The sequence below is a fragment of the Onthophagus taurus genome, chromosome 2, assembly GCF_036711975.1.
Source record: "Onthophagus taurus isolate NC chromosome 2, IU_Otau_3.0, whole genome shotgun sequence".
Classification (NCBI taxonomy): Eukaryota; Metazoa; Arthropoda; class Insecta; order Coleoptera; family Scarabaeidae; genus Onthophagus; species Onthophagus taurus.
In genome coordinates, this window is record NC_091967.1 from 6035837 (window position 1) to 6049978 (window position 14142).

At 30.9% G+C, this 14142-nt stretch overlaps 4 protein-coding genes and 1 long non-coding RNA gene across 5 annotated transcripts; 4 read left to right on the forward strand and 1 right to left on the reverse strand.

Annotated features, from left to right (window-relative positions):
• Positions 1-28: 28 nt before the first annotated feature.
• On the forward strand, positions 29-5580 carry LOC111427304 (succinyl-CoA:acetate/propanoyl-CoA:succinate CoA transferase). The gene is made up of 8 exons (XM_023062377.2): positions 29-280; positions 3493-3655; positions 3772-3910; positions 3963-4053; positions 4105-4542; positions 4607-4840; positions 4897-5094; positions 5156-5580. Exons 1-7 carry the CDS (start codon positions 112-114, stop codon positions 5079-5081), a joined length of 1419 nt encoding a protein of 472 aa, XP_022918145.1. The 5' UTR covers positions 29-111; the 3' UTR covers positions 5082-5094; positions 5156-5580.
• Positions 5581-6613: 1033 nt separating this feature from the next.
• On the forward strand, positions 6614-8483 carry LOC111427510 (caspase-3-like). Its single transcript, XM_023062686.2, has 4 exons — positions 6614-6786; positions 6936-7946; positions 8001-8098; positions 8150-8483. Exons 1-4 carry the CDS (start codon positions 6755-6757, stop codon positions 8362-8364), a joined length of 1356 nt encoding a protein of 451 aa, XP_022918454.2. The 5' UTR covers positions 6614-6754; the 3' UTR covers positions 8365-8483.
• Positions 8484-9957: 1474 nt separating this feature from the next.
• LOC111427352 (uncharacterized) lies at positions 9958-10642 on the forward strand. Its single transcript, XR_002707929.2, has 3 exons — positions 9958-10053; positions 10191-10210; positions 10419-10642. It is a non-coding gene; the product is annotated as an uncharacterized lncRNA (long non-coding RNA).
• Positions 10614-11843, reverse strand: LOC111427351 (probable rRNA-processing protein EBP2 homolog). The gene is made up of 3 exons (XM_023062456.2): positions 11619-11843; positions 11476-11556; positions 10614-11420 (listed from the first exon to the last, which is right to left on the reverse strand). Exons 1-3 carry the CDS (start codon positions 11673-11675, stop codon positions 10650-10652), a joined length of 909 nt encoding a protein of 302 aa, XP_022918224.1. The 5' UTR covers positions 11676-11843; the 3' UTR covers positions 10614-10649.
• A 125-nt stretch (positions 11844-11968) lies between these two features.
• On the forward strand, positions 11969-13343 carry LOC111427349 (ribosome biogenesis protein BRX1 homolog). The gene is made up of 3 exons (XM_023062455.2): positions 11969-12153; positions 12207-12483; positions 12540-13343. Exons 1-3 carry the CDS (start codon positions 12052-12054, stop codon positions 13283-13285), a joined length of 1125 nt encoding a protein of 374 aa, XP_022918223.2. The 5' UTR covers positions 11969-12051; the 3' UTR covers positions 13286-13343.
• The last annotated feature ends 799 nt before the right edge of the window (positions 13344-14142 follow it).

Sequence of the window (14142 nt, forward strand, 5' to 3'; positions counted from 1 at the left end):
ACCGACGACGTCCGTGAAAAATAGGTTATATTTCAGTTTGTTTCGGACTGTCACGGTGTGAGGCTGCTTTTTGTTGGTGAACCGATTTTCCGCGCGTTAATCGTCAACGAGATGGCATCGGCTTTTAAGAACTTTAACAAGTTCGGCAGTGTCCTGTCCACATTGAAAAAAGTTTCTCCAAGGAATTATTACACTTACGTAAAAGAACCTGCCCAGCCGATCAAAGGGAAAGAACCGAAATGGTGTTCAGCTCAAGAAGCTTTCACAGATTTGCAATCAGGTAAATAAAAAGAATTCCAAATATAAAGTGTTTCTTTTAATTTAGATTAACATTTTGTAGTTTGAGAGATAAATGTGACGTACACTAAATGTAATTATTAGTTATGTATTCGCCAAGGTCATTATTATATAACTTTAAAAACAGGTTGGAAATTCTGTATTTTTTGAGGTTATGAGATGATAAAATTTGATTTTTTTAAGGTTACGTCTTTTTTTGTTGAATTTGTTTTTGAGATGGTGTTGATTTTAAAATAGTTTCGTGTCAATTTGAACTTTGATCTCTACGCGTTAACAAGGATTTGATTAATTTCGATGTTTGCTACTTGTAGCCTTAAGTTATAAATAGTTCTGTATTTCGTATTGCATTTTTGCTTTCCCTCTTCTTTAGGAGATGGAAAAATCAATAAAAGTATGAATGAAAATGGCACGAAACTTAACACCACAATTGTTATTGGAGGGGGCTTCTTTTGCGTGTGTTTTATCGATTTATTAAAAATAATAAGTTAAAATGTAACTTTTGATGCTTTAAATGTTTTGGCACGTTATAAAAATGATGTCTGCATAGTATTCTATTAGGATATGAAACAAAAATATCAAACGCCTGGCGCCCGAGTTTAGACTTTGAAAGTCCAAAGGACTTTTTTGACAACCTTTGCCAAGGTAAAAGTAATAGTGAGAAAAATTGGAGAGCGCTCAAAAAACACTCAATGTTACTAAAACACTTTAATTCTGAGTATTTGTTTATTGTAAATATTATGAAAAGCAAAAAAATGTTTTAAAATATGTTGTCTGGTTAAAGGTTTCATTTTCGGTACGATAAAAACTGTTCAAAGTTCAACGACGATAATAATTCGCATTGTTTAAGAGTTCTAAATAAATTTTAAGAATAAATTTACACTTTCAAATATTTATTTTCTTGAATGAAGAATTCGCGAAATAATTCTATTGGCGTTTTGCCCTGTTTTTGGCTATTTTAAAGGAGAGTGTCTAATCTAACGCCCCATTTGCGTCATCGATTCTTTAGTCGGTGTAGTCGAAGGGCAAAGTAGAGGGGATTTCGGGAACAAAGTACATACTTACGCACGATGCAGGTTTTTTGTTTAGCTTCGAAAATAGGTTATTTTTGAACACCGAGATCTGGGAAAATTCGAAATTCGCGGATTAGAAATAAAATGATTAAATTAGGAATGTTTGAAAATGCAATAATTTGATTTCAAATCAGTATTACCTTAAATACAGTATGCAAAAACCACCTCAATTAACCACTAAACTAGCGGAATCGATGCCGAGGTGTCTTAACTGCTGTTGTTAAGCAAACAGGCTTCCAAGAAAGTATTAGTGTTATTCCAAATGTATAATTTTCTTAGTTATTATTAAAGTTTGTACAGTTGGAATACGGTTTTTGCTGTCAATTGTAATTAAAATGTCCTTTACCGTTGTCGAACTACAGAGGTAACCAATATACCTATTTTTGCTTTTACTCCTCTTAAGTGAAATAAATCATCAAAATATTTGAAATTTGTACTACCATTTTTGAAGAATTCGTGATTTCCTAATATTTCGGAGGGTGTTCGAATACCGATTTTGCATACTGTTTGTGTAAAGATAAGGTATCAGCGATGTAACACAATTTTCGCTCCTATAAGGTGACACTTCTTTTTGATATGCAAATTTCAACTATTTCAGAAAAAAGAATTTTTAGAAAAAATTAACCTGGACTTGATAACATTGAACCCGCAATTGGTGCTCATTTTTAGAAGATAACTATCGAATATAAATATAAAAAACGTCAACATTTGTTTTAATTTGACATTTAGGTTATAACTCAAAAGTTTTTATCAAGTTCATGTGTCATAGCTGCCAACTTAAATTTTGAGTTTAATTGTCTTATAAATTTTAATTACTCTTTTAGTGTTTATAAATTTGAATTAATAACTGAAATTATTTGATGTTAAAAAGATTACAGACGCCGAGACGTTTTTTATTATTTTTTTAAAGCAATAACCAACCTTATTATAAATCCGAAATAAAAAATGAGGTTAAGAATCTGTCAATGTTTTGTCAAAGTTTTGCATCGAGATAAATTATAAATTATTTATTACATTATTTACACTGTCGAAGGGTTAAGTACGTTACAATTCCAATTAAACAGATAAAAATAATCAAGTTTATTGTCGTGATTATTAATAAACTTGTCGTATTCACCATTAAAATTTCGTAATGTAATTTCTGAATAATACTTTGAGTGGTTTTGAAACCATAATTTCTTCTGAAATCTAATTTACTACGTAGTGACAATGTCAATCAATTTAATCAAATTTAACTAATCATTCCAAGTTACCATATTCGATATTTTCGTCACGAAGTTATCGATAAGATAAGCTGAAGGAAATTAATCGGTGTAGCTTAAACCAAAATATGCAGAACGATATTGTAATTGAAATTAGATATGATGTGATTTGTCCTTTATCACAGAAAATAAATACTCTTTACATTTAAATGCGCCATCTTTTGATGGCAAGCCATTTCAAATGACTATTTAATGAATACAAGTCGATTGTAATAACTTCTAATAAGTGTTAATATTTGTGAAATGTATATACAAAACGGGTAAATAAAAGACTGTTTAGCCGTGCGTCTGTGTATTTTTATTGAATTAAAAGTAGAACTAACACTAGACCTAGAATTAGAAACATTCGGGTTTAGCCGCACGTCTCTAAAGATGGCTAAACCCCAATGTTTCTAGTTCTAAGTTTAGTTTTAGTTCTAGTTTTAGTCCAATAAAGATATACAACAGTCTAATGTTGAATAACAATTAAAACTAGAACTAACATTTGACCTGGAACTAGAAACATTCAGGTTTAGTCGTCTTAGGTTCGTTACTACCATCTTCTGGTTAAGCTATCTAAGGGATTATTACCACGGTTAGGCTATTTTACGCGCTCTGATTGGCTAGTAGATGGGTTTATCTATAAGATAAATTTATCTAAAAGATGATAGTAATGGACCTTAATAGACGAACGGCTAAACCCGAATGTTTCTAATTCTAGTGCTAGTGTTAGTTTTAGTTATTCTGCAAATATCTGTGCTTATGATGAAAGAGGGTTAAATTTAATAACTTCTAACTAACGCCATCTTTTAACCGACGCATGTAATTGTGTCTAAATACATAAAAATGTTAAATATTGAAGTTCTATAAATATAATTTTTCAGGAAATACGGTTTTTGTGCAAGGAGCAGCCGCAACACCCGTTCCGTTACTGGATGCAATGACGGAAGTTGGCAAGCAAAAAAAATTAAAAGACATCACAGTTTGTCACATGCACACTGAAGGAAATGCAGGATACCATGATAAATCCTGCGAAGGTATTTTCAGGTTTGTTAACAACAACAGAAAAATCAAAGGAAAAATTGTGATTTTAACTGATTAATATTAAACATTTATGAATAAAACTTGTTTTTAATTACATTCTACATCATTCTTATTTGCAGGTCATGTTCTTTCTTTATGGGCGGAAATGTAAGAAAACCGGTAGCTGAAGGTCGCGCGGATGCCATTCCTATTTTCTTATCAGAAATTCCTCTTTTATTTTATAGAGGAATCGTGAAACCGGATATCGCAGTTATTCACGTAAATAAAATCAATTTTTTTTTGTATTTTTTCTTAAAATTTTTATGTTAAGGTTTCTCCCCCGGATAGTCATGGTTTTTGTAGCATCGGCACCAGTGTTGATTGTGTCCGAGCTGGTATGATTCATTCCAAAATCATTGTTGGTAAGCAAATATCAAAAAAAAAAATTTTTATATTAACATAATTTTTGTTAGCATTGGTAAATAAGCAAATGCCAAGAACATTTGGAGACAGCATCATCCATATAAGTCACATTGATTATGCTGTGAAACACGATGGACCTTTACCAACGCACGGTGGTCGCCCCCCAAGCGACGTCGAAGCCCAAATCGGTAAATTAATCGCTGAAAATTTAATCGAAGACGGCGCTACCCTCCAAATGGGTATTGGAAACATCCCCGATGCCGTCCTTGCTCAATTAACGAACCACAAAGACTTGGGGATTCACTCCGAAATGTTCGCTGATGGTGTTGTTGATTTGGTTAAACTTGGTTGTGTGACAAATAATAAAAAACAAAAACACCAAGGAAGAGTTGTTGGCTCGTTTTTGATTGGGACGAAAAAGTTGTATGATTTTGTTGATAATAATCCTTTTGTTGAAATGCTTAGAGTCGATTATGTAAATAGTACAAGTATGTAAATAATTAAGACATACATAAATGTTTTTTTTAATTAATTTTTTTAATTTAATTTCAGGAATTATTGCTGAACAACCAAAAATGACCGCGATAAATTCTTGCATTGAAATTGATTTAACTGGACAAGTTAATTCAGATTCAATCGGTACAAGAATGTATTCCGGATTTGGGGGACAAATAGATTTTATTCGAGGGGCCGCGGAATCTTTAGATGGATTGGGAAAACCAATTATTGCTTTACCATCGGTTACTAATAAAGGAGAATCTAAAATTGCCCCCGTTTTAAAGCAGGGTACAAAATTTTTTAATAAAAAATTTCGTTTATATTAATAACGTTTTTTTTATTAGGTGCTGGTGTTGTAACAACTCGTGCTCACGTTCATTATGTTGTAACCGAACATGGAATTGCTCATCTTTTTGGAAAATCATTAAGACAACGAGCTCACGCTTTAATCCAAGTCGCTCATCCCAATCATAGAGAAAGTTTAGAAAAAGCCGCCTTTGAACGTCTTAAGTGTATGCCAACTCCTTAAAGTAATCGATTAGGTATTTTATTAAAATTTTATAAAGAAAAATTAACAAATTAATGATTTAATTTTTGTTGTAGGTACAAAAATCAGTTACATGTTTCGAAACATGAAGCTAGGTATTAAAAATATTGTTATCAGGTTATCTTCGTAAGCACACATACCATGTGATGATGAAGTTTTATATCAATATACACAGGATTAAAAAAAAAAGTTTTAATAGCAATTAATTAAAGTTGGACAAATCGAACGATTTTTAAAGATGGTTTAGTGTTTAAAAAAAGCCTAAGGAAAAAATTTGGTTATTTTTATTGATATTTTATCATAGCATTTTATATGTACATTGATTATATTTGTTATTTTTATTTGTTTTCATTTTATATACCACCAAGAAGAAATTTTCGTCATGACATAAAAAGTGAATATATCATAAAAATTTTATAAAATGTCGAAGTTTAGGTAAATAAAAATTAATTAAATAACAATAAAATCATTCATTTAAGTCTTTAAGAGTTTTATTTATTAATTCAATACTCCACTTAATGATCTTAACCATCAGCTCTTTGAGTCAGCTTTTAACACAATTCAGTAAAATTCAAAATTTCCAAACATATTTCTCCAATCCAAAACAATACAATCCATTAAATATTTCCGTATTAACAGTTGGTGTAATAAATATAATTATTTGTTTTTAAATACCAGGAAAATAATACTCCGTAATTTACAGGAAACTGTAAATTTCATTTCTTCGACGACACTAGATTTCGGCGGCGTTTAGAAATTTTATAAAAAAAAGTTTATCTTTATTCTAAAACAATAAGAAAAAGACCTGTCGAACCTTATATTTTTGTAATCAGAAAAAAATAACGAATTTAATAAGCGAATAATCAGTGGTTGTTTCAATAACCAAGATAATTGCACTTTCTCGTTTTAAAATATTTTCAATTTTGGCCTCTAGAGGAAAAACAAAAGAAGATAGCGCTTTGAGGTTTTCGACATTGGAACTTATTTAAAAAAAGAGATCGAGACATGTAAGCTACTTTCTTTCTAACTCTTATAGTTTCTGAGATAGCCTATTCGGACATCGAATTAGAACCATCCTGTAATTATTTCCCAATAATAATAATTATTACAATTTAAATTGATTTTACGATATTGTATTAAAATAATATTATTATATATGCATTTAATTTAAATTTAAAATAATTCCATATATTCGGTGTTGTGATAACACCGCCATCTAACAATAAAACCCAGAATATAGGATCAATAGCGAGAATACCCCCTGCTTTGTATGTGACCTTGATAAACGTTATCGGCAAGTTTGACATCTGATTTATATTGCCAACATTATTATTCCAATAAATCAAATTTTTTTTATTCCACTATCAGCGTGTTTACATAACTTCTTTTTAGATTTTTACATTATAAAAAAAAACGATGATTTTATATTATCAATAAAATTAATAATGACCCGATATCTTTATTGATTTACCATCGATAAATTTATTTTTCGTTAAGTTGGTATCACCTGAATCTATAGTTGGTATGAATTATCGCCACTTTATCTTATTTGTTCTGATAAAGCTGTTAATAATTATCAGTTTTCGCCCCAAAAGCACCTAGGTATGTGTGTTTTTTAAATTTTGTGAAGTCAAACTTAAAGCACATTGAGAACAATGTTTAGTAAATCGAAGAAAAAAACTAAAGAGTAAGTTATAAAATAATTTATTATTAAGATTTTTCTTAATTTTCTATAAAATGACTCATTCTTTTGTTGTTACTTATTTGTTAACCATTTATAGATATTATTTACTAAGTAGATAAAAGTAATCTTATCTATAATTTTTTTTATTTTAGAAATTCTTTAATGCCATTTAATACAAGTAGTTTTACTCAAACTCAAAACACTATTACAACTACGACAGGTGGGATTACAACAACAACGCGAATTGAAAGATCTTCATTTCAAGAATATCGTTCAAGTTCATCTATAACAAGTTCCTCACTCAATTCATCAAGTTCAGGATTCACTCGTTTATCCAATGATCGATCTTCATTGCCTAAATCGGCTTTTGGTAACCCCATTCATAATTACAATGCAAATACAAAAAGTGTTCCACCACTAAAATATAATTCCAATGAACTTCAAAAACGTATTGAATATAAACCAACAAATGATGCAAAACCATTTCCAACTACGAATACTAGTTTTGGTTCTCAACTAAATCAAATAAAACCGAGTGCAAGTAATGTTTTAAACTCTAGTAATTCAAATAATGTTCCTTTATCTAGATTTCAATTAAATCAAACAAACCCGAAACCAATTGTAACAACTTTCTCTAATGTAAATCAATTAAAATCCAATTTAAATGATTCCAAGAATGCTTTTAACAATGAATTGAATGAAAAATTAAAGATAAAAGTTAAAGCAACTGGAATTTATCTTGGGGATGGTTCGAAAATTCCAAGTTATGATACAAGATCATCAAGAAATCGTGGAAAATTATTATTAATTAACAACATTGATTTTAAAGACGAAAAGAAAAAGAGGAGTGGTGCTGAAGTTGACCAAGTAAATTTAGTAGCAGTTTTTAAACAAATTGGTTTTGATATTTTACAATATAAAAATAAAACTAAGGCTGAAACTGAACGTATTGTAAAATCGTTCGCTTCAGATTCAAGTTTAAAAAAATATGATATGTGTGTAACTGTTATTATGAGCCATGGTACAACAATCGATGCACAGACTGTGATCGAAACTACCGATGAAAAAGAATTACCAACTGAATGGGTTGTGCAACAATTTCATGGAGATATTTGTAAAGGAATGAATGGAAAACCGAAAATTTTTATATTTCAATGTTGTAGGTAAGTCAATAATTTCATTTTTTGCAAAAACCAGATTGTAATAATTCTTTTAAGAGGTGACAAATCAAATTCTGTTCTTCACACGGATGCAAAACCTTTTCAAGCGCCACGAAAAGTACAGGATATTCTAATAAGTTATTCAACTTTACCAGGTAATGCAACAAAATATTCTTTTAAATTTAATAAATGAATATGTTTTCTAGGTTTTGCTGCTTATCGTGACCCAACATTGGGTTCATGGTACATTCAAGGATTGTGTAAAGTATTTATGGAGCATGCCCATGATACCCATATAGAAGATCTTTTAAAAATTGTCGATGATGAACTAAAAAAAGTAGATGCTGGCCCCAATCATCGACAAACTAGTAATTATGACAATCGAGGTTTCAAAATTTGTTATTTAAATCCTATTAAATAAGTATTAATAATTAATCGAGAGAAATCTTAATATTTTTATTTTATTATGTATTGATTTATATTTGGTGTTTAATTTATTGTATTTTTATAAAAAAAATAAATAAAACTAAGTAGATTTAACTTTTTCTTAATTATTCTCACCACCTTCTCTGTGGTCAGTAAATTACATTACATTACATAGATTACATATTTGGTAGGCGGACCAACCCAAGGTTTATATATTAACTTATATATAAACCTTGGGACCAACCAACCTTGCACCGCGAACCTAAAAATCTCTGCAACCCGCAATGTTCTTAACAAACATTGCACATGCCTTGCTCAGTAAAAAATCATTCAGATTCTTTGGGGAGATAAACTGCGACATAACATGCTCATTTATGTTCTAGTCCTCCACACATAGTCGGCATTCAACATCGTCGGCTAGACCCAACAAGTTGAGGTGTGTCTTTAATCGGCAGTGTTCAGTAAAGACACCCATTAGAACTTTAATGCTGCTACGAGCAAGTCCTAAAATATTCTCGGGTTCCATAATGGCGATGTCGATAAACAGCTCAGCACGTCTCATTCCAGAAGAACAGGTCCACAGTAGGCGAAGTCTTTCTTCAATTTTATGTTTGGCCATCGCAAATGATATATGCCAACTGACTTTCGTACTAGCTCATCTGCCGCTTCATTGCCAGCAATCCCAGTGTGACCTAGGGCCCAGATCAAACAAACTCTGTTACCACAACTCAGTGTGTTTAATGTTCTTTTACAGTTATTAGCCGGAGCCGACACCGTTTTCACGGCCTGCAGCGCCTGGAGAGCGGCTTGACTGCCTCAGAAAAATCGTACTGTCATGTTCTTCACCCCTCTCTCAAGAATGATTCTAGCACCCAAGTCAATAGCAAATACTTCCGCCTGAAATACGGTACAGTACGTACCCAGGCTGTAAGCCTGCTTAATTGGAAGTGGGTGGCAGCATACTCCTGCCCAGACACCATCCGGAGTTTTTGATCCATCTGTGAACATGCAAATATCTGCTTGAACTTTGATCCAGGACAATCTGGTATCGAGCATTAATCACTGATCAGTGCTTATAATGTCTTTGGCAGCCCGTTAGTAGGACATGTCGGAACAATTTTGAGCATTTTTCAGAACATCCATTGCTACTCGTTGAATTCGTGAAAGTTTACTGATCACTGAAGCCTATCGGACTTTCCTATACTAGGCTTAATGCTAAATGTGCTGATTCTGGAATCGAAGCGCTTCTAACTAATAAGTCTGATTCTATTTATGACTATAAAGGCTTATGTATTGAATTATGAAGGTATTTATCTCAGTTTAGAATGACTTTCTATAGAAAAAAAAACATGGTATGTAATCAGATAAAGTGCCATTTCCGATTACGGCATCTGATTGAAATTTAAAGGAACAAATACAATTGTGTTTCCACATATTCATGCATACACACATTCATATAATCTATGACGATATAAAGATGTTAATTTCGATTATAAATTATTTTTCAGTTAATGTTTTTTTTTTAAATTCATTCTTATTCTTATATATAATCATTTCAAATGCAATGATTAGATTATAAAAGTCGATTAAAAAAGCGATAAGATATAAATTTTGCTAAACTGTTGATTCACTAGTTAATTTATGTTTTATAGTCATTCAGAAATTAGTGAAATTTTCCTATAATGTAAGTAAAAGTCAGCTACATATATGTCATTATTTTGTATAGGTTATGTTACAAATTTAAAAAAATCTAATAAAATTGATCATTTCTAAAATTATTAATATACAATTATTTCTAAATTATCCATTTAATTGTTGCAGGCCAAATCCAACCAATACAGGTAAGAAAAAAGTTAAAAAAAAATTTTTGTAATAAATTTGGGAAGTTAACTTTCTTATTTGAGGTTAGAATATTACCCTAACCTCAAAAAATTAGGTTTTATTATAAAGTTAAGTGTTGATTATTAAAATTTATATCCTTTCTGGTTAGCACATATTTTTGTTTTATACTTGTAAAAATATGTACAAAATAATATTTTTTTAATAAAGGGAACCTTGAAACCGATTCTAAGGTGTGGAAATCACCTAGTAATCCCCCAACCGACTCAGCACCAACTCCACCAACTACAGAAAAGATCTCGTCTTCTCAACCAAAACGGAAATGTGTAATACTTTAAATATTAAGATAGTTCCTTTTATTGTTTAATTAAATTTGATAGTTATCACTAAAATGAAACGAAAAAATTAAATGTAACATTAAATTTTATTACTTAAAAAAAGCTATTTTTTTCCTTTAACCTTATTTCTCATTCTACGGTTTTTCCCTGGCCTTTTATTTACTACTTTCCCTTTCCCCGTTTTTTTGCCTTTTCCACTTTTACCACGATAATAATCATCCATATTTGCGCTACTTTCCTTTGAATTTTCTTTCAAGCCACGTTTTTTACCTCCAAAACCAAACTTTTTATTTTTCATGTTACGCTTTTCCAAGGCACCCTTCCTTTTGCCACCCTCCAAAAAACTTGTATCATTCGTTAAACCTTTCCTTACTTTTTTCACCTGATTTAACATGTCTTTCTTTTCCTTTTGTCGTTCAATTTTTGCTTGGGTTTGTAATGCTTTACCTTCCTTTCGTTGCATTCGTAATTGTTTTACTCTTTCACTTTGTTGTTTACCTGCTTGTTCTTTAAGCAATCGTTCCCTAATTTTTTGCATATGTTCGTCAGTTTTAACCATTTCTGCAAAGTAATCTTCAGGTCTTTTTGTAGGAATTCCAAAAGCGTGTAATCTTGGAAAACATTGTAAAACAGCGCCTTGAGCTTGCCTTTGAAATATTAATTCTCGTTTAAACTCATTGATAATGGGATCTTCGCTCGGATCATATTGAGGCAATTTTCGATTGTTTTTTAATTGGTTTTGACGTTTTTCTTCGTGTTCTGTAACACGTACTTGCATTTCAGGTGCTATAGGTGCTGGTAAATTTACACAATCTAAAGTTTCAAGCCATGGTAGATCTAACGACATTTCCTTTTGTTTTTGCAACAAACCTTTCTAAAACAAAGATGAAACAAAATCACCCAATTTTTTATAGATTAATTCAGCTTACTGTATCGTTTGGGAATTGCCGTTTTGATTCGATTTTATTCAAACCAGGTTTTAACACACCATGTGCCAAAGCTTCTTGTAACTGCAAATTCAATTAGTTAAAAAAGGCAAGGTAAATGTCTATATATTATTTAAAACGCTTACATCAACATCACTATTATCCGTTTCGGATTCACTCGAATTAAACTCAAAGTCACTCATTTTTAACAAATTTTGATTAAAACTAAACAAACCCACGTGTTGTCTTGTCCGGTGAAAATATCGACAGTTTAAAATTAAGTAATCATTACATAGATGGCGTTTATAAGTATATCTAAAAACCTTAATTATTTATCAATTTTAGTCAAAATCTATGTACTCCTTAACTCGTTGGGTATTAATCTAAAAAATACATTATAACATATATAAATTAAAAGAATTTACGAAAAAAACCACATTTAATTTGTTAAAATAATCATGAAAATAGACGCGATCGTATTTACCAACTTCACATCAGTTACATTTAATTGTCATTAATTTGTCGGTCGTGCGTTTTTATAGGTTATAAACAAACGTGTTATTTCTGATAATTTTAAAAATGGTTAAAAAATCGCAAAAACGGAAATTGCAAGACACCAAAGTTGAAGAAATAGTTGCGCTTCCATCAAAACGATCATCGGATGAACCAATACCGAAGAAAGTAAGTTGTAGGAAACATAACCTCATTGTTTTAAACCAGCAATTTTCTTATAGGTGAAATGGATTAATAAACAACGCGTTATGGTTTTTGCTTCCCGTGGTATTAGTTTTCGGGATAGACACTTAATGGAAGATTTAAAGAAATTGATGCCTCATCATAAGCCAGAATCAAAAATGGAAAGATCAAAGACTTTATCGGTAATCAATGAAATGTGCGAAATGAAAAACTGCAATAAAGCGGTCATGTTTGAAGGTCGAAAAAAGAAGGATTTGTATTTATGGATGTCTAATGTTCCGAGTGGTCCTTCCGTAAAATTTTTTGTGGAAAATAGTGAGTTGATTAATAATTTCATTTTAAACAATTATTAATATTTGTAATTTATTTAGTTTACACAATGGCTGAATTAAAAATGACTGGAAATTGTCTACGAGGATCCCGTCCCTTATTATCATTTGACCCAACTTTTGAAGAAAAGCCCCATTATTCCCTTTTAAAAGAAATTTTATCACAAATATTTTCTGTTCCAAATCATCACCCAAAAAGTCAACCATTCTTTGACCACGTTTACACTTTTACCATCTTAGACAACAGAATCTGGTTTAGAAATTTCCAAATTTTATCTGAAGATGGTGCTCTAGCGGAAATTGGGCCCCGTTTTGTGTTAAATCCCGTCAAAATCTTTTCGGGTAGTTTTGGCGGTGTTGCTTTATGGGAAAATCCCAACTATATCAGTCCAGCAAAGTTCCGATTACAATTTAAATTGAGCACCAAGAATCGCTACATGAACCGGTTACAACAAAAGGTTCATGCCGAAGCCACAAAACCTAAAGAAAGTTATAAATTCCATCCATGGCATGGAGATACCAGGGAAATTGCTCAAAATTTAATGGAAGTGGAAAATGCGAAAAATGAAAATTGCGAAAACGAAGGGAAAGAGGTTAAAAATGATGATGGTGAAGATATTAAAGAGGTAAAACGGGTTAAAAAAGTTGGGAAAATGACAATAAAAAAAGATGGAGTTAAAAATGGAAAAATAGTGAAGAAAAAAGGGGTTATTGTAAAGAAAAATCGTGTGAATATTCGAAAAAAAGTAGGTGTTAATAAGAAGAATGCTAAAAATGTTAAGAAATAAATAAGTTGGGTTAATTAAGAATAAAACTGAAACTTAATAAATAATTAAATTCTTTTAACATGAGTTTTTAAAATTGTAGGTTAGAAAACTGTCAAATTTGAAATATAAAGCTGATATAAGAAATGTTAGTTATACAGAGTGTATTTGAATGACTGCAACAAATTTCAAGGGGTGATTCTTTAGTGAATATTAAGGGTACTTTGATATATGGACCATGAGGCTCCCCTAAGGAGCTACACCCCTCCAAAAATGTTGGTTTAATTTTTTTTTCACAAAAACCATAAACACTAAGAAAATGAAATTTAGGGAATATGTTTAACTCATAATAGGACACGTTTTGCCCTGTTTGTACTTTCAACCTACTCTTCTAAACTACTAAATGTAACCACCCCCGGTCCAATTATGCCTAGATTTTTTTTATGAAGATGATAAATACATTGGAAAAATTTCGCTTAGATTAGATAAAACTATTCTAAAACTTTTTTGTCTCTCTGATGTTCTTCTAAAATTTAATAATTTCTGAGAAAAAAAATAATTAAGCAAACACTAACTGCAAAGCTGTAGGGTTGTTAATCGAAAGTTGGAATGAATTTTTAATGAAAAAATCTTAGTAGGCTTTGCAATCTTTGTCAGAAACATTTTTGACGTTTAAATGTCAGTGGTTTTCTTACTTTATTATTATTTTATTTAAAATTTTGAAACGTCGCGTGAGCGAGCGTAAATGCGATAGAACTTTATTTAAAAATTAATTTGAAAAACAATAATAATAGTAAGAAAAACTGACATTTACACGTCAAAATATTTCTGACAAAGATTGCAAAGCCTACTGAGATTTTTTCATTAAAAATTTATTCCAA

Bases quoted from the DNA above. Each gene is read 5' to 3' on its own strand.
- LOC111427304 (XM_023062377.2), top strand. From the start codon at position 112: ATGGCATCGGCTTTTAAGAACTTTAACAAGTTCGGCAGTGTCCTGTCC. The intron at 4,543-4,606 runs GTATGTAAATAA...ATTTAATTTCAG, and splicing joins CGATTATGTAAATAGTACAA to GAATTATTGCTGAACAACCA. The intron at 4,841-4,896 runs GTACAAAATTTT...TTTTTTTATTAG, and splicing joins TGCCCCCGTTTTAAAGCAGG to GTGCTGGTGTTGTAACAACT.
- LOC111427510 (XM_023062686.2), top strand. From the start codon at position 6,755: ATGTTTAGTAAATCGAAGAAAAAAACTAAAGA. The intron at 7,947-8,000 runs GTAAGTCAATAA...AATTCTTTTAAG, and splicing joins TTTATATTTCAATGTTGTAG to AGGTGACAAATCAAATTCTG. The intron at 8,099-8,149 runs GTAATGCAACAA...TATGTTTTCTAG, and splicing joins AAGTTATTCAACTTTACCAG to GTTTTGCTGCTTATCGTGAC.
- LOC111427351 (XM_023062456.2), bottom strand. From the start codon at position 11,675: ATGAGTGACTTTGAGTTTAATTCGAGTGAATCCGAAACGGATAATAGT. The intron at 11,557-11,618 runs GTAAGCGTTTTA...TTGAATTTGCAG, and splicing joins CGGATAATAGTGATGTTGAT to TTACAAGAAGCTTTGGCACA. The intron at 11,421-11,475 runs GTAAGCTGAATT...TCTTTGTTTTAG, and splicing joins GGCAATTCCCAAACGATACA to AAAGGTTTGTTGCAAAAACA.
- LOC111427349 (XM_023062455.2), top strand. From the start codon at position 12,052: ATGGTTAAAAAATCGCAAAAACGGAAATTGCAAGACACCAAAGTTGAA. The intron at 12,154-12,206 runs GTAAGTTGTAGG...ATTTTCTTATAG, and splicing joins ATGAACCAATACCGAAGAAA to GTGAAATGGATTAATAAACA. The intron at 12,484-12,539 runs GTGAGTTGATTA...TAATTTATTTAG, and splicing joins AAAATTTTTTGTGGAAAATA to TTTACACAATGGCTGAATTA.